The following is a 19,480-nucleotide window of genomic DNA, read 5'->3' as shown; positions in this document are numbered from 1 at the left end:
AGGAGGGGGAGGAGGGGGAGGAGGGGGAGGAGAGGAGAGGTGGGAGAGGAGAGGTGGGGGAGGAGAGGAAGGGAGGAGGGCGGAGGAACAGGTGAGGGGGAGGGGGGAGGAGGGGGGAGAGGAGGGGGGAGGAGGGGAGGGGGGAGGAGGGAAGGGGAAGGAGGGGGAGGAGGGGGAGGAGGGGGAGGAGAGGAGAGGTGGGAGAGGAGAGGTGGGGCGGAGGGGAGGGGGGAAGGGGCGGAGGGGGAGGGGGGAGGAGGGGGAGGAGGGGGCAGGGGCAGCTGAGGGGAGAGAAGGAGTGAGAGGAAGGAGAGAAAGCCTAATTTAAAACATCAAAGCTCTTAGAAAATAAAAACGAAGAATACTCAATACACCATTTAAACCACTGCATACATGTGCATTGAAAGAGTCATTCAATAAGCAAAAAAAACCACCTTTGTCTTGGGAACCCCCAGTGCCGGAAGGAGCCTCGGCAATTAACTTCACCCCAGCTGTGTGCATTCGAACACGAACAGGCTCCCGACCAGGACCCGCATCGTTCCTGCCCCCTCGTCATTCTGCACGGCACCTGGTAGGTGTGATTCCAATGCTGACAATAAAGGAGCTTGATTTCTCTCCTCTAACATGACACCAAGAGCTGTGGCGTGGTCTGCAAAATTCTTTTCCCTCCAAAACTGTCTGGAGTTTTAAGGGTTCAAATCCTGACAAAGCAATGCAGAAAATGGAATCCAACTCGAGAAATATGCACACATATTTCACACACGGCTTTCCGGGCCCCGCGGAGGGGACCAGTCCCCCTTACCTTTATCATAGATTTCCTTCAAGACCCCTCGTTTTATCAGCTCCTCTCTGCTTTGCCTCATTGATATTTTCCTTTCCAGGGCTACAAGCAAAACACAGAGAAGCAGGTGTGAGTCGGTAACAAAGACATTTTTCAAAGGAATCATATGTTACCATGTATTAAAAAGTAACATACGGGAAAGCTTCTATAAGTTACATTTTATTTATGCAAATTAATGAAATCCGAAACCCATTTTAATCAGATTATATCACTGAATCTTCAAAATGATCTTCAAACAACCTATGAGGTAGGTGCTTTTATTTCATTTTATTTCACCCCGCTTTATTGTGGAGTAATCTGTAGCATAGAGAAACTCAACAACTTGTCAGAGTAACAGAACTGCTAAGAGGAGCCAGGATTCAAAGGCAGAAACGCTATCTCCAATCTCAGCACAATCTCTGTGTCACAGTGCATCATCCTGATTGTGGCATTTCCTTTTAAGTAGGATTTCTTTAATTATGTTGTTCGTATGGATCATGTCTCACGGAGGATTTTGTTGCTTCCCAACTATTAAAAAAATGGTATGAAAATAGCTCTTACAAAGCTCTCTGGATTGAGAGATTGGGGGGGTGGGGGCAGGTAGTGGGGGACCCCTGTGGGACAGGTGTCCATTGCATTCCTCTCTTAGGCTCCAAATACAGGCAGACAAGCGAGGTGTGAGCTGCCCACTTACACATCGCACCTCCACCGGGATCCAGGTGAGCCCCTAAGCCAAACACTCAAGCAGGTGGCCCTGGAGGAGGGAAGAGGGGAGGTTTCTCTTGGATCAGTGGGTATGAGAGAGGGCAATTTGAGCGAAAACAGAGCCCATGAGTGGAAAAGTGAGGGGCAGCACCGAGGGCAGGTCTGTGGATCGAGGTAAGGTGGGGGAAGTCAGCAGAGCCCACGGAAGGGAGTAAGCCACCCCAGCAGTAGATATTTGTTTCTACATGAACACTGAGTGGAGGAGGGGAGAGGTTATTTTGGTTGCTTTTGTCAGCCTGAGAATCTCCACATCCTTTGGATACAGTTATTCTGCAGGGAGGGGGGAAGCCAGTTATAAAATAAAGAAACTTTTATGCAGACAAATTCATACACAGATTAATTATGCACACACAGAGCTCAGGAGACTTTAGTCCAAAGAATACAAGTAGGCGCTAGAAAGCAAGCAAGGAAACAGGGCTAGGATTCTGTTACCTACTAGCCAAGTGACCTTGGTCAAGTCACTTTGCCAGTCTGAGAAAACACTCATGCCTCAGCCCCAGCTTCTCTGATTTAATAGGTCCAGCGTGGGACCTGGACATCTGTATTGCCATGAAGAGCTCTCTGGGTTATTCTCAGTCATATCAAGGTTGAAAATCACCTTCTATATGTTTTTGGGACTTACTATTTTTAAAATATTTTAACTCTCTCTTATAATGAATTAAGTGGCGTAAGGCAGCAAAATAAATATGAGGTTAGACTGCACTCCCATAAAACTTCCTGAGAACATATTAATAGTAAAATGGACACATATATATATATACACCCACAGAAGTGAGGTCAGGAGGGTTGTATGGAGGTCAAGTCATAAAGATGGGTGTAGAAATCACTGGAATGGTGCTTGTTTGGGGGGGTGTGGAGTTTTATTACTCATACCAAATGACATGGCGTGGGTGCAAAGAGGACAGAAAGATGTCCTCTGTGCAGAAGAGGACCGCCCAGAGAAGGGAGGGAGAACCGCACGCAGTTAGGTTAGAAAGTTCTGTCTGCTTTTGTTAGGAGTGAGCTGGGCAGTTTGGGAGTCAGGGCCACGGTCCCCAACAAGAAAATATGGAGTCAGGATAGCTAAAATAAAACAGCACTAACATCCTGACGTGCAGCTCAGACAGGACCACACTAGTATTCTGCTTTGCGGCCTTTGCAGAAATCACCTCTGTAAAACGTCCTAAAAGACAATTAACCACAAAGCATTTGTCAGTATTATGGGCAAGGGGCAGCTAAGACCTAAGCACCTGGACGTCAGCAAAAAGAGACGATCAGCTCAGAGACATTAACCTAATAGGTAGACAGATACATGACCAAAGCCCTGACTGGCACAACTCGGCACAACCTGATTGCTTAAGAAAGTTCGGCAAAAGAGCTCATAAAATCCCCTAAACTTACAAACTCTGAGGGCAAGCCACTCGAGCCCCCCTCCCTCTTCGGGAGCTTTATACTCTTGCTCAATAAACTTTGCTTTGCTGTCCACCACTCTTTGTCTGGCCTACCTCTTCATTCTTCGAAGCGGCATGACCAAAAACCTCGGCACGAAGGGGACAAAAATCCTGTTAACACTTTTAAGCAAAGATTTGCTTAGTGGCACAGTGGGAAAATACTGGACAGGCAAGGTGAAGCAGCGGTTTTAAAGCAAAGACTCTGTTAACAGATCTTGTGGGTGGCATCAAGCCACCCAGAAAGCACGCATAAAGAGGTGCTTCGCCAACCCTGTATTGAACCACAGATTGAGTAATTTCCCTTAATCAAAATGAGGTTTCTCCAAATAACGCAATATATGTTAAGGAAAAAAAAAAAAGAAGAAGAAGATAGAAGGAGGGGAAGAATGAAGAGGGGAAAATCGGAGGGGGAGACGAACCATGAGAGACGATGGACTCTGAAAAACAAACTGAGGGTTCTAGAGGGGAGGGGGGCGGGGGGATGGGTTAGCCTGGTGATGGGTATTAAAGAGGGCACATTCTGCGTGGAGCACTGGGTGTTGTGCACAAACAATGAATCATGGAACACTACATCAAAAACTAATGATGTAATGTATGGTGATTAACATAACAATAAAAAATTTAAAAAAAATGAGGTTTCTCAGGGGCTTTTCAAAGCCACAGACAGAAGTGGCAGGACCTGGGGCCCAGCACTGAAGGAAGAATCTGCAGCAAGGTGGGCAAAGCCATGGGCTTGGTTGTCTGAGATGGCAAGTTTCAGTAGAACATGGGTGCTCCCAAGCCAACCACTGAGCCATGCGGACCTCCGTGGGCTCCCTGCGCTCATCCAACAGTGACAGATTCCCTGTCCATGGCAAAAGGCACTCCTCCAGGGGCTAGTGATGGAAGGGACAGTCCCTACCCTCGCAGAGTTGACAGACTAATGTGTGGTTCAGACGGTCATCAAGTAGTATTAGCTAATGTGTGATTACAAATTGAGGTAAGTCCTGTTAAAAGAAAGGGACCACATTCTACCAGACATATGATCAGTATGAAGGCTTTTTTTAAGTTTTTTATTGTTATGTTAATCACCATACATTACATCATTAGTTCTTGATGCAGTGTTCCATGATTGTTTGTGCATAACACCCAGTGCTCCACGCAGAATGTGCCCTCTTTAATACCCATCACCAGGCTAACCCATCCCCCCACCCCCCTCCCCTCTAGAACCCTCAGTTTGTTTTTCAGAGTCCATCGTCTCTCATGGTTCGTCTCCCCTTCCGATTTCGCCCCCTTCATTCTTCCCCTCCTGCTCTCTTCTTCTTCCTTAACATACATTGCATTATTTGTTTCAGAAGTACAGATCTGTGATTCATCAGTCTTACACAATTCACAGTGCTCACCATAGCACATACCCTCCCCAATGTCTATCACCCAGCCACCCCATCCCTCCCACCCCCCACCACTCCAGCAACCCTCAGTTTGTTTCCTGAGATTAAGAATTCCTCATATCAGTGAGGTCATATGATACATGTCTTTCTCTGATTGACTTATTTCACTCAGCATAACACCCTCCAGTTCCATCCATGTCGTTGCAAATGGCAAGATCTCATTCCTTTTGATGGCTGCATAATATTCCATTGTGTATATATACCACATCTTCTTTATCCATGACGAAAGGCTTTTCTGAGGAAAAGACCCACAAGCGGGGTTTGGAAGATGAATATCTATCATCTCGGCAAGGGCAGTCAGGGAAGGGCTGAGGGAGACACTCCAGACCCAGCAAGCTGGGCAATGGCTCCTGATGGAGGAGTCATGGTGCTGTTGGCGAAGAGAGAGGCCCCGATGTTACTGCAGCACTAGATGGAGGAGGACTCGAGATGTGGCCAGAGGGCTGGGGCGGCTGGGCCACGCAGGGCCTCACGGACCATGTTATTCTAAGGGCAATGGGAATAAACCATGAGAGATCAAAGCCCGCTTCACCATGGAGAATGGATTGGAGGAAGGCCGGTTCTAGGGGATTCCCTAGTCTAGGCAAGAAATGATGGTCGCTTGGACCCAGATGCTGGTGATGGAGACGCAGGCAAAGGATGCATTCAAGTCATGGGAAGGTGGCAAGGTTGCCATGGTGTCAAGTTAAGGATGTGAAGGAAGAGGGGTCAAGGGCAATTGCTTGTTTCCTGACTTGCATAGTTGAATGGATGGTGGTGTTGATGACTCCGTGGGGGATGTGGGTTGAGAATCAGGTTTGTAGGGAAGATGGTGAGCCCAGTGTTAGCTATGCTTAAGAGGGGATAACAAGTACATGCTGGGGAAATGTGGCTGCCTACTTTCTAAAACAAGGATTAACTAAGGGGTTAACTAAGACCATGCTATTCTGGCATAGACCATGATAAACTCTTTCAAGTACCAGTGTTTTTCAAACTTCTCCACGGAAACACTCCTAATGGCAAAGCAGTAGTGCCAGGGGCCCCAAGGTAGGCTGTCCCAAGCATGCCATTCCTTTACTGTTCTGAGTTTTTCCTTAAGAACTAAGATGGAAGGGCGCCTGGGTGGCTTAGTTGGTTAAGCGTCTGCCTTCTGCTCAGGTCATGATCCCGGGGTCCTGGGATCAAGCCCCATGTCGGGCTCCCTGCTCAGCGGGGAGTCTGCTTTCTCTCTCTGTGCCCTTCCCCCCGCTCATGCTCTCCCTCTCTCACTCTCTTAAATAAAATCTTTTTCAAAAAAAGAACTAAGGTGAAGTCTCAAAAGTTCATTTTTGCTTCCGTTTTACTAGCCTTTGGAGATGTATCTTGAAAGAAGTTGCTGTGGCCGATGTCAAAGAAGATAAAAAGCTTCTGCACAGCAAAAGAAACAGTCAACAAAACAAAGAGGCAACCCACAGAATGGGAGAAGATATTTGCAAATGACACTACAGATAAAGGGCTGGTATCCAAGATCTATAAAGAACTTCTCAAACTCAACACCCAAAAAACAAATAATCCAGTCAAAAAATGGGCGGAAGACATGAACAGACACTTCTCCAAAGAAGACATACAAATGGCTACCAGACACATGAAAAAATGTTCATCATCATTAGCCATCAGGGAAATTCAAATCAAAACCACATTGAGATACCACCTTACACCAGTTAGAACGGCAAAAATTGGCAAGGCAAGAAACAACAAATGTTGGAGAGGTTGTGGAGAAAGGGGAACCCTCTTACACTGTTGGTGGGAATGCAAGTTGGTACATCCACTTTGGAAAACAGTGTGGAGGTTCCTCAAAAATTTAAAAATTGAGCTACCATACGATCCAGCAATTGCACTCCTGGGTATTTACCACAAGGACACAGACGTAGTGAGAAGAAGGGCCATATGCACCCCAATGTTCATAGGGGCAATGTCCACAATAGCCAAACTGTGGAAAGAGCCGCGATGCCCTTCAACAGATGAATGGATAAAGAAGGTGTGGTCCATATATACAACGGAATATTACTCAGCCATCAGAAAGGATGAAAACCCAACTTTTACATCCACATGGATGGGACTGGAGGAGATGATGCTAAGTGAAATAAGTCAAGCAGAGAAAGTCAATTATCATATGGTTTCACTTATTTGTGAAACATAAGTAATAGCATGGAGGACATTAGGAGAAGGAAGGGAAAAATGAAGGGGGGGAATCAGAGGGGGAGACGAACCATAGAGACTCTGGACTCTGAGAATCCAACTGAGGGTTCTAGAGGGGAGAGGGGTGGGGGGATGGGTTAGCCCGGTGATGGGTATTGAGGGCACGTTCTGCATGGAGCACTGGGTGTTACATGCAAACAATGAATCATGGAACACTACATCAAAAACTAATGATGTACTGTATGGTGACTAACATAATAAAATAAAATTAAAAAAAGAACTAAGGTGGAGCTCACATAATAGATCTATCTGCTCTTATTTAAATAAGATAATACCCACCTCCCCCCAACCAATTTCCAAATTCAACTGACATTCTGGGAAGAGATGGTTTCTTTTTCCTTTGGCTTTGTCCATTTCCTAGCACAGAACCCTGTGTCCACGGGGAGATACACAGATCATTTTGAGAAGGGTGGCATGTGATGTTATTTAACTTAATCCTCACCACATCCTGTGAAGTAGTATCATTCCCATTTCTCAGAGGTACTGGAGACCCTGCAAACCTGACTTGCTCAGAGTCAAATAGCAAGTGGCAGAGCAGAAAGAGATATTAGCATCTGTTTTTTTTCTTCCATACCACATTGTGCAGATCCTTATGATGTGCACAGGCTCTAAATAATCTAATGTACAAGACTCTAAAAAGGGAAGGCGATTTTATTATTAGTTTATTTGGGGCTGTAGGTCATGGTAAAATGGCATAATTGTACTTTATTCTTAGAAGAGTCTTTCTTCTGGGGCACTCTTTACTTATTCTTTTAACAAGATATATGTGATGCCTCTCTTCCAGTCTTATTTTTAGCAGCCCTTCCAAAGTAAGAGCTAAGTGTAACTACGGGCAAAGACAAGCTCACTACTGCTCTTGGGAGTAAAATTAAGTGGGCTGTTTGGTACAGAAGGATGACTAAGATCCTCTGACCTGGTCTACTACTGAACTATAAAACACGGGGCAGGGGAAGGTTTGATGTGGGGGAAAGAAAACATAATGGTTTCCTGTTCACTGACCAAGACGAGGTCCGATCTGCCTTCTCCAACAACCTTGGCTTTGGGTAGAATAAAGATGGAAAAAAGAAAAACAGAGAAGAAATGACAAAAAGTTAAAGTCAGAGGAAAAAATTAACACATCAGGGAAGAAAGGAGGTGTAATGGGTACCACACCTGCCCAAACGATAGCAGGAATAAATCAGATTAAGTGAGATCCAAGGCATGACCGTGAGCTGATTCACTAGGCAATGCTTGGCCTTTGGGACACAGGAAATGGAAATTAACAGTACAAAGTCACCCATTTCTTTTAAAAAAAGAAAACTGAAAAACAGTCTCATTAGATGTGTGGTAAAAAGTAATATTTTTAGGGGCACCTGGGTGGCTCAGTCGGTTGAGCATCTGACTCTTGATTTCCATTTAGGTCATGATCTCAGGGTCCTGAGATTGAGCCCTGCCTCGGACTCTGAGCTGGGTGTGGAGCCTGCTTAAGATTCTCTCCCTCTCCCTCTGCCCCTCACCCCTGCTCTCACTCATTCTCTCTCTCTAAAAGAAAAAAGTTATATATATATATTTTTTTAAAATTCTATTTATTTGACAGAGAGAGAGACACAGCGAGGGAGGGAACACAAGCAGGGGGAGTGGGGGAGGGAGAAGCAGGCTTCCCACTGAGCAGGATCCTGATGCGGGGCTCGATCCCAGGACCCTGGGATCATGACCTGAGCCGAAGGCAGACGCTTAACGACCGAGCCACCCAGGTGCCCCAAAAAGTAGTATTTTTATATAAAAGAAAGATAAAGTCAGTAAGGGCTTATTTTTAAACAAGAAAATATAAAACACAAGGATCACTCAAATGTTACTGAGTTATTAAAGCACAGGGCAGTAAGAAATCTGAGAGATCACACATGGGAATGTTCTGGAGTAAGCATTTTGGTTATAAAACTAGACCATGGTGATAGCTGTACAACTCTTTAAATTTACCAGAATCACTGAGTTATATGCCTTCAATGAGTTAATTGTATGGTACATAAGTGATACTTCCATAAGTTGTTAAGACATGAAAAAAAAAGCGACTGTGAGAGAAAATTCCCATAATGGCAAAAACATCAGTTAAAAACAAAAACAGTACATCTAAACAGACAATTAAATAAACGTTAAGCCACAGTAAATAAGAGGACAATGTTAAAATCAAAGGGTGAGGAATTTAGTATATAAAGGTAAATTTCTGGAAACATTTTTCTAAATCTCTAAACAGTAGAACCAAAATAGAAAAAGCAGGAATCTAATTCTGCCCCAAAATGAAAATATAGCTCAGATAGTGGATCTTTAGAAAAGAACCAATTTTCCAGGCTGCAGTAAATGCAGAACACTGTAATAAGCTTTCGAGGTGGTCCTGTGGCAAGCGAAACATCAAAGACAAAATCGCATCAGCCAGCAATTGTGCAGAAGTCTATCGCAGGGACTTGGTCTAAAATTCTATGCCCAGCGTAAGAGGCAGCCTGAAGAGGAAAAGGGGGAAAAAATTACTGATTTGCTTTTATAGACCAACAAAGAATTAGTTGAGTAGATCCAAATGCACAAAAAGAAGCTTCCCGTGCGTACCTCTCTTGCTTGAAAATGAATAGGAGAGAGATTTCTCAATTACTGTACCAAAAATAAGCCCCAAATGCCCCCCTGCCTGAAACCATAGTCAAAGGTTAGGATGTCCAAGTAACTGGACTTCCCAAGCTTGCCATCAAACTCAGCCTTAATATAAAAGCCACGCAGAAATCCTTGAGATCCATAATTATTCTTGCATCTCTATCACTATTAATCTTGTCTTTTTACTTTCTGTATTTTTCTTTTTTCTGAATTAAAATTTAATTTAAATTTACATACAATGTTACATTAGTTTCAGGTAACTCTTGGGGGTCTTGCTAATCCTGGTGAGGCTGCCTCTCCCAGGGCTAGCCAAATCCCACAGGCAGTCCCTGACTAGCCTGTGAACATACCTTTCACGTGCAAACCACCTGACCTAGAGCCCTTACCCTCAACCACCTCCTTTACGGAGCTCATACTCTACAGGCCATTCTCCACCTGTCCTCATCAGCACAGGCCAGGGTCTAGACAACTGGAAATAGTCCCTATGCCCCAGAGCCCGCTGAAATGATTCAAACCAGCCAGACAAGCTTGCTTACCCTGTCCATTCTTTCCTGTGGGGAACACACTAAAGGCTCTTGCCCGCATTTCCCACATTTCCCTCCCACTCTCTCTGCCTCCTGATCAACCCCGATGCTTCCCCACATGGTCCTCCATGGCATGGCATGACCCTTTCTCTTGGACTCTGTGAGTGTAAAAAACCATCTTTTTAAATTTTTTTTAAGATTTTATTTGAGAGAGAGAGAGAAGAGACAGAGCACGAGTGGAGACAGGAACAGAGGGGTTGGAAGAAGGACAAGCAGACTCTGTGCTGAGCGGGGAGCTCGACATGGGGCTCGATCCCAGGACGCTGACATCATGACCTGAGCTGAAACCAACAGTCAGACACTTAACCCACTGAGTCACCCAAGCCATCCCCAAACCATCTTTTTAATGGCAGGCATCGCCTGATCAGTTGACCCCACCATACCTAAATAATAGCAGGACCAACATCTTAAAACACACCTATCCTTGCAGTGGTTTGTCAGCAAAGGAAAAACTAGGGGTATTTCCCATAGCTTTATGTTCCAACCTCTTGTTCTGAAGTCTGTTTCCATTTGAGCAAATGCTTTTGAAAGGCAGAGTATGGTGAAGAACTGATCCCTGGGAGTAAATTCCACTAAAGCCCGGAGACCAGCCCACAATGATGGAGTGGTTCCCCGTCTAAGTGCTTCTGGGAGCTCTTCTGAGCCAGCACTGCAGTCCATGCCACAGTTACCAGAAGCCAGGTCCCCAGCATCTCCCCATCCACACAGGTTTGTGCTAAACCAAGGACTCCCATGCTTCTCTGACATCCATGAACTTAAAACAGACATCTTGAGCAGACTGCTCTCCTAGCGAATGCCTGGATTGGAAGAATTTGTTAAAAATAACTGGCACATTCTCGGGGCACCTGGGTGGCTCAGTATGACTTGATTTCTGCTCAGGTCATAATCTTAGGGTCGTGAGATTGACGAGCCCCGAGTTGAGCTCCGCGCTCGGCAGAGTCTGCTTGAGATTCTCTCTCCCTCCTCAACCCTCTGCTCCCTCTCTAAAATAAAAAAAAATCGGGGCGCCTGGGTGGCTCAGTTGGTTGGGCGACTGCCTTCGGCTCGGGTCATGATCCTTGAGTCCGGGGATCGAGTCCCGCGTCGGGCTTCCTGCTCAGCGAGGAGTCTGCTTCTCCCTCTGACCCTCTTCCCTCTAGTGCTTTCTGTCTCTCATTCTCTCTCTCTCTGAAATAAATGGATAAAATCTTTAAAAAAAAATAAAATAAATAAAATAAACAAAATCTTTAAAATAACTGGCACATTCTCTTTTTTATTGTGCATGTGCACACACACACATGCTTTTATTTCATTTATGAAAATTGATGAAAATATTTCCCTGTAAATAATTCAAGAAATATAGTGAAAACAAAGTCCTTTTTACACTGCCCTTGCTTCCCTGGACACAACTTCCCAAATCTCATTACTGCTCTCCTTTGATATTTTCCTTCTGTTTCACTCTCTCTCTTCTTCCCCCGCCTTTGCTCCCTCCTTTCCACTAACCCTCCCCACTATGTGTAAATGCAGTTTTTAAAAACATAAATAGGATCATTCTGCTCATATTATTTTATAACTCTTTCTTCCCCCTCATTGATCAATATGCTTTAGAGCTCTCCCCATTAGCACATACAGAAGCGTCTCACTCTCTCTGAATACTATATACCATTACATGGGGGCAGAAGTGTCCTAATTTATTCACCCATCTGCAAATGAAGGAAACTTAAGTTGTTTCAGATTTGGGGCAAACATTCGTACTGTAAATATAATTTTTCTGGCATGCACGTGAACAGGTGGAAGAATTTTTCTAAAATATATCACTAGATGTACAATTTCTGGGTAGCGGATTCTTTTAATTTTTTTTTATATAGTGCATTCTTTTTAAGATTTATTTTAGAGAGAAAGAGAGAGAGTAGGAGGGAGGGGCAGAGGAAGAGGGAGAAAGGGAATCTCAAGCAGACTCCCTGCTGAGCGTGGAGCCCAACACGGGGCTCGATCTCACAACCTTGAGATCATGACCTGAGCAGAAACCTAGAGTCGGGTGCTTAACCGACTGAGCCACCCAGGTACCCCATGGGCAACGCATTTTTTATATGTTCCCAGTACTGATGGAAGAAAAAAAACTGTATGTTTCATAACTTTTAAGTACTACTTATTTATTTAAAAAAAATGAGGAAACAGGGCCAGTGGTGGGGGAAGCAATATTGATGCTAGAATGAGTTATTTGGTTCTACTCAGAGTACCGATGCAGGGACTTGTTCAGCTCATACTCTAAGATAATCCATCTTTGTTGAATTCTTTGCTCAGCTGCCTTTAAATTACATTCTGGAGGAGCTAGACATTTGAAGTGGGAAAAACACCTGAGCAGTAATGAAATGTGTGGTAGCTTATTGCAGAGTCTTATACCTTCGGTTGTTAAAACAGTCAACTTGTACGTAAAATCAGTGGCTTTCATCCCTTTGAAATTTTACAACCCCAGAGAGTGTGAATTCGGTCTAGAAATCTACGAGTGACAAAGAGAATGAACCTCGAGTGCCTAGAACATACCTCTGCTTCCCATCTGACTTATGAACAATGATTATTAATCGAATACAACTATAGCCTAGGAAACCAGCACAAAATAATCAATCCACATTCACACTATCTCCACATGAAATGCTTTCATTTTTTTTTTAAAGATGAAGAGATGGTTTCAAAATTAAATTGATATGTACAATATACAAAAGGCAAGAAAGACAAGGAAGAAGAAGTAGGATTAACCTGGAGATCTTCCATTTTGAAAAACCAGATGGCATATGCCAGTGATCGGTTACTTCGTAAGGAAATCAATGAGCAAAGCGACAAGGTTGTCAATCTAAATGCTATATTGAAAAAGAAGGGAAAGTAGAAGTGAATGCACCTCTAAATGTCTAGTTTCAGACAGAATGGTATGACCAACATATTCAAGAAGTCATATTAGAAGCAACTGGTATGAACACCAGATATTGTACCTTTTACTAACAAAGACATTCGAGTCCTAGGAACATCCAGACATTTTGCCAAATGTGGAATAACGAGGCAAGAGGGTTTGATTACTTGATCGCCTGAAGAAAGCTTATTAAATTACTAATTCAAAATGAAATTAAAAAAAAAATATTTGGCGGGGTGCCTGGATGGCTCAGTCAGTTAATCGTCCAACTCTTGATTTTGGCTCAGGTCATGATCTCAGGGGTTGTGAGATGGAGCCCGATACCGGGCTCTGTGCTTGGTGTGGAGTCTGCTTGAGATTCTTTCCTCCCCCCTCCCCACACTCTCTAAAATAAATAATTAAAAAAAATCTTTAAAAAATATTTAGCAATTAAGGTCAAGTGATCCTCAAAATCAGAGAGGCTGACCAGTACAGAATTTTTTTTCCCTTTAAAACTTTAAACCATGGGGCAATTCCATCTGTAAGGTAGAATTTAAGGTGTAACTGTCCTTGTAACATGCACAGATCCTGATTCCCCCATGGCTCCAGTCTGAACAGAAGCAGAAGTCCAGGTGGAGGGTGTGCATGAACAAAGTTCCTCGTCTCCAGCACGGTAACCCGGCCCCTGTGCTCGTGTACTGCTACGTAGCCGGCCTGGATAGTCTTCCCGACGCATGAGGTAGATGAGGCTGTTCTTTTATGTTGCTTGTGATTTTGTCCAAGTCCTCCAAATCAGCACTTTCTAAAGTCTGCTCTGCAGAACAGTAACGTCCAGAGATGCTCTGAGGAAAAGGTTGTGAGACAACTGGGGGAAACGCCAAGTCTCCCTGGAGAAGCCCAGTGTGCATTAGCACAAAAGGACATACAGTAAAGAAACCAGCGGTAGAATAAGCTACCACACTCTATTGAAACCATTCAATTGAATGGTTTCTATTGAATCCGGTGTTTCTCCCAAATTCATTTGACAATATGATCCTTTTATGGAGTACTATGGGACTGTCATTCAGAGGAAGATCGTCTGGGAAATGCTGATCTAAATAGATACCAGATCACAGGGAACAAATGTGATGTTCTTCCATACAAAGGAACCAGGGAGGTCAGCTTGTCTTACCTTAGCAGGGTCAGAGAGGGCCCAACTCCTTCAGAAAGAGCTTTCTGGCAAAGGAATCAAACACAACCCAAAACCCAAAGTCTTGCAATACCAAGCAAGCAAGACGTGGCTGACCAGGAAGATCCTAATCGAGCGAAGGCACCAGCCATCCATCCACCGGTGCTCCCGGGGGTCCTGGTCGGAAGTGAAGCTGACGGAGACTGGAGTTGCGTTCCAGTGAGCTCCCTGGATGGGTGGTCCCCCATGCATTCCCCCAGAGAAGTATAACTAGACTTGTTTAACCTTGAGCAGACCAGTACCACAGAGTATCTGCCCCAAATAACATTTCTGGTTTTGACATAATTGATAGCAGGTGCTTCCTTCTGACAGGCATTCAGACAGTGCAATTTCCTCTGCAGTCATAGAGCAGGAGAGTAGGACCCTGTCATTAGCAGAGATGAGGTGATTCGTTTTCCTCGTTCCTGTGGGTGAAGTGCCCACAGCCGGGTCCCACGAGAGCTCTACCCGCCGATTAAATGTATGGGGGAAAAGGCAGGAGCACAGACTCATTCTCAGCTGCAAGTTGTATGGCTAAAACTACTTCAGAAACTCGTTATGGATCTTGATTGGATCCTGGTTTGAACAAACCAGCTAGAAAAGTGTTTTGGGGTCAGTTGGAAATGCACGAATATGGACTGGGTATTAGATGATATCAGGGCATTATTACTAGTTTTGCTATATAGGATAAGGGTCTTGTGGTTATATGGGACATTTCCCTTATTTTTTAGAGATGCATGATTAGAAATGTAATTGGGGTGCCTGGGTGGTTCAGTCGGTTAAGCGTCCGACTTTTTTTTTTTTTTTAAGGATTTTATTTATTTGACAGAGAGAGACACAGCGAGAGCAGGAACACAAGCAGGGGGAGTGGGAGAGGGAGAAGCAGGCTTCTCGCGGAGCAGGGAGCCCGATGTGGGGCTCGATCCCAGGACCCTGGGATCATGACCTGAGCCAAAGGCAGACGCTTAACGGCTGAGCCAACCAGGCGTCCCAAGTGTCCGACTCTTGATTTTGGTTCAGGTCATGATCTCAGGGTTGTCAGATCGAGCCCTGTGTTGGGCTCTGAGGGGGCATGGAGACTGCCTAAGATTCTCTCCCCCTGCCCCTCCCTACGCACCCCTTTAAAAAAATGTCTGTAATTAACTTTAAAACATTTCAAGAGGAAAAAAAAAAAACAACAAGTAAGGCCAAATCTCTGTAACTATTAGGTGGTGATCAAGCAATTATATTATAACACCAGTATATAATTCTCTCAATTTCTCTTACATTTGAAAATATTCAAAATAAAAACTAAACACACAAAATGAATGAATCTTACAAGTAATGTTGAGTAAAAAGAGCAAGACAAAACTCTTATACCGTGATTCCATTTACATAAAGTTCAAAAACTGGCAAAACTAAATGTATACTTTAGAGATACATCTCCAACCTTGAAAACTACAAATATGAGCAAGGATATCATCACAATAAAAATCAAGTCAGTGTGTACCTTTGGTGGGAAGGTGGACTGCAATCAGAAAGGCATATCAAGGGGCGCCTGGGTGGCTCAGTCTGCTGAGCGTCCGACTCTTGATTTCAGCTCAGGTCATGATCTCAGGGTCATGAGATCGAGCCCCGCGCTGGGCTCCCTGCTGGGCGTGGAGTCTGCTTGGCATTCTCTCTCCCGCTCCCTCTGCCTCCCCCTCAATAAATAAATAAAACCTTAAAAGAAAGGCACATCAAGGGGCTTCCAGGGGCCGTTGGTAATTTTCCTGACGTGGGCAGTGATTATATGGAGTTTGCTTTATAACCACCTGTTAAACTGCACATCGACGCTTGATGCATTTTTTTCCAGTGTATTTTATTTTCCAAAATAAAAACATGAAAAGGACATTCTAACTCTGCTTCCTTTTGTACTGCTCCAATGGTCTCTGAAGGGGAACAGAAAACTCAGCCACCAGATAATAAAATTATGCAGTTGGACAGCAGACAAGCTCCGGTTAATGAAAGAAAGGGTCCTTCTAAAAGCTGTACTTCTTTTCCCGGTCATTTCTTCAAATAGGTCAGGCAAGAGTGTGGAAGAGCTGCTTTGATGCTTGCGAGTCTCTAGGCAGCAGGGCAGGGACCGGTAGTGTGGGGGCAGAAAGCTTTAGGTAATTTTGCAGCAGCAAGGATTCTGCATTTTGAAAGCAGGATGAGGGGCTCTTGCTGTCCAAACCCCGGAGTGACAAGGAAGAAGCAACTTAGGGGAAGTAATTTTGTGGGGATCAGGCTCAGCACTCTTGGGAGTGCACGGAGGAAATTTTCCATGGTCTGGCTCTTTCAGCCCCAATGTGCACAGGAAAACTTCAAATCAAATTCTAACAGAATAAGTATCAGTTTTCTCTTCTGAGACCGACGAGACACAAAAGAAATAATTCCTTGTCCATTTATTGGCCCCCCGGGACGGGAACATGCTAGAACATGATTTAATAAACTATAAAATCTGAAAAATAATTTACATTAAGCCCCATTGACAAGCTTCGCTTTGTCCCTTCACCTATAGATCACCTATTGTGACAGCTATTTTTATTAAATGTGAAACAGGTGGCCTTCCAGTCATAGAGAATGCAGTGTGATGAAAGTGTTTATGTCAGAAATAAAGGATCAATGCTTTGGGGCTTGCTTCTATTACTTGTAGCAGAGTGTGTCATAACACCTAATTTTTTGTGTGATTGTGCACCAAGCCACAATTCACATTTCTACTGTGTTCTCTGCTGCCTCAAACGCTGCTCCCCAGGAATAAAAAGAGAATGCACTGATTTAAAGCTAGTTAAGTGAGTTTCTCCTTCCAGATGCAGGAAGCATAATACCGTACTGTATTTCATTCCAGACACCTAATTATTATTGATCACTTTATGACAGAAGTGTACTGCCTGAGGCACTGAAGAATGGAAATCTGAAATCCTGCCCAGAACAGCTTAATACCCCAGCTACCACCTGTTACCTACGAGATAATAGGGCCCTTGTTCAAAGTGTTTTGTGGTGTCAACTTAATGGAAATCAGCTTGCCTGCTTCGCTGCTTGTTTTTCTACTCATGGTCAGATCAACACTGCTGAATGAAGTCTTTAAAAGACATTTAGGCTTTAAGATCTTACTTCTCTGACACTTTATAAATCAGAGAAAGACAGCACCATTAGATGGTGAGTTTTTATTTGTCCTTATTACCTACTGTCAGAATGAAAGTCAGCTAAAATTCGGAGCAAAAATTTTAAAAATTATACCTATGCAGGGGCGCCTGGGTGGCTCAGTGGGTTAAACATCTGACTCTTGATTTTGGCGCAGGTCATGATCTCAGGGGGGTGAGATGGAGCCCCACATCGGGCTCCACACTCAGCAGGGAGTCTGCTTGGGATTCTCTCTCTCTCTTCATCTCCCTCTGCCCCTCCCCCCACTTGCACTCTCTCTCTCTAAAATAAATAAATCTTTAAAAAAATTATACCTATGCATAGTTACGTCAGACATCTACTCAGACAGATACACTGCCTGAAAGGGACATTTTCAGCGAAGACCCGGTTTCGCCCTTATGTTGCCATGGTAACACTTAACTATGCCCTTCAACAGAAGAATGGATAAAGAAGATGCGGTCCATATACACAATGGAATATTACTCAGCCATCAGAAAGGACGAATACCCAACTCTTACATCAACATGGATGGGACTGGAGGAGATGATGCTAAGTGAAATAAGTCAAGCAGAGAAAGTCAATTATCACATGGTTTCACTTATTTGTGGAACATAAGGAACAGCAGGGAGGACATTAGGAGAAGGAAGGGAAACATGAAGGGGGGGAAATCGGAGGGAGAGATGAACCATGAGACACTCTGGACTCTGAGAAACGAACTGAGGGTTCTAGAGGGGAGGGGGGAGGGGGGATGGGTTAGTCTGGTGATGGGTGTTAAGGAGGGCACGTACTGCATGGAGCACTGGGTGTTACACACAAACGATGCCATCATGGATCACTACATCAAAAACTAATGATGTATTGTACGGTGACTAACATAATAAAATTTTTAAAAAACTATGCATTAGGAGCTACTTTACTGGTTTCCTATGTAATACTTTCTATAAATCTCAACACAGCTCTACAAGGTCGGTACCACTAGCTCCATTTTGCAGAAAAGGAAAATGTTCAGTAACTTGCCCAAAGTGCACAGATGGATTTGAACCCAAGCCGGGTGATTCCAGCGTGTGAACACTTAACCATTACATGATTCCATCCGTGTCTTTAAGAACAAGGAATACCTCTCACAACTTGTCCAGCCTATGAATGAACAAACCTGTACAGACGGGCCACTGTGGAAAGACAAAAGAATGAAAGACACAATTTTTGCTATTTCCCAGAATTTTGTAGCTTGTAAAAATTATGATGATTTCTTAAATCATTTTATTAAATTCAGCCATTATTTACTTATTGAATGAGGTTTCATGTACCAAGCACAGTGCCCCTATGCATAAAACTCATAAACCATGTGACTATTACCACGCTCTCCTTCCGGAAAAACTTAACTTGGCCAGAGGAAACACAGTCACGCTTCAGTTTATAATTTCACACTCTTACATGTATACAAAGGTTTACGAAGGTGCGTATCATCAGTCACTTCAGGTGGAAAGGAAAGAATGTGCGGATATGCCATGGATTTTGATGTGCACATTGAAATAGCTGGAGACTTTTACACCGAAGCAGAACAGAAGTGCTCATGAAGAAATGCATAATAATTGCTTGTAATTAAATAACAAAACCTTCCAAATCGAAGAAGAAGTTCCAAGCAATTGAAGAACGTTCCTGCTTATTCTGCAGACAAAACATTTCTTTTCATTTCTGTCTCAATCTTCTCTTGCATGATAAATAAGATGCTCCGCCCAGAAAAGAGGGACTGGGTTTGACTGTACTTCACATATTTGCCAACTAATGATAAAAACAATATGGTGAGGGGCGCCTGGGTGGCTCAGTCAGTTAAGCGTCTGCCTTTGGCTCAGGTCATGACCCCAGGGTCCTGGGATCGAGTCCCACGTCGGGCTCCTTGCTCAGTGGGGAGCCTGCTCCTCCCTCTGCCCCTCCCCCCACTGTGCACTCTCTCTCTCTGGCAAATAAATAAAATCTTTAAAGAAAAAACCAATAGGGTGAAATGTCCATTATTTTCAGAGTTGATGTGAATTGTTAATCTGTACTGGGCAGAGGGAAATCAACTGTTGGGGCCTGGATAATATACTTGGAAAAAAAAAATCCCAGAATATTTAAATAGCAATATAGTTGGAAGTCAAACACTTGCCCTAACAGCAATTGGAAAAATTGAAAAACATAACCACCACCAAAAGAAGAAGAAATCTCATAACATATGCAATAGAAAAGAGAGGTCTGGAAGCAGAGTGCTACTCAAAGCTCTCCTCAAGGCACTGCTCATTCCTACGGAATGCCATCAGTGCTCACGGTTACGACAAGGCAGGGAGATATGGCAGGTGGCACGTTGCTCCCTTAAATGCATGCTCAGCCTCTCTGCTCGTCTTTTGTGACTGCAACTTGTGAG

At 44.0% G+C, this 19,480-nt stretch overlaps 1 protein-coding gene across 8 annotated transcripts in view; it reads right to left on the bottom strand.

Annotated features, from left to right (window-relative positions):
• The window catches only part of PHACTR1 (phosphatase and actin regulator 1), a 554,233-nt gene that overhangs the window by 110,655 nt on the left and 424,098 nt on the right, over positions 1–19,480 (bottom strand). For all 8 annotated transcript variants that reach the window (XR_012373825.1, XM_073877583.1, XM_073877585.1 and 5 more), the window contains one exon: positions 803–883. Coding sequence is in view for 7 of the 8 variants with exons in the window: in XM_073877583.1 (XP_073733684.1) it covers positions 803–883 (81 nt within the window). In the remaining variant the exon portion in view is untranslated. The remainder of the gene's footprint in view (positions 1–802; positions 884–19,480) is intronic.

Source organism: Callorhinus ursinus, unplaced genomic scaffold (assembly GCF_003265705.2).
Source record: "Callorhinus ursinus isolate GAN/ISIS: 27379988/994484 unplaced genomic scaffold, GSC_fseal_2.0 scaffold26, whole genome shotgun sequence".
Classification (NCBI taxonomy): domain Eukaryota; kingdom Metazoa; phylum Chordata; class Mammalia; order Carnivora; family Otariidae; genus Callorhinus; species Callorhinus ursinus.
This window is presented reverse-complemented; position numbering and strand designations above follow the sequence as displayed.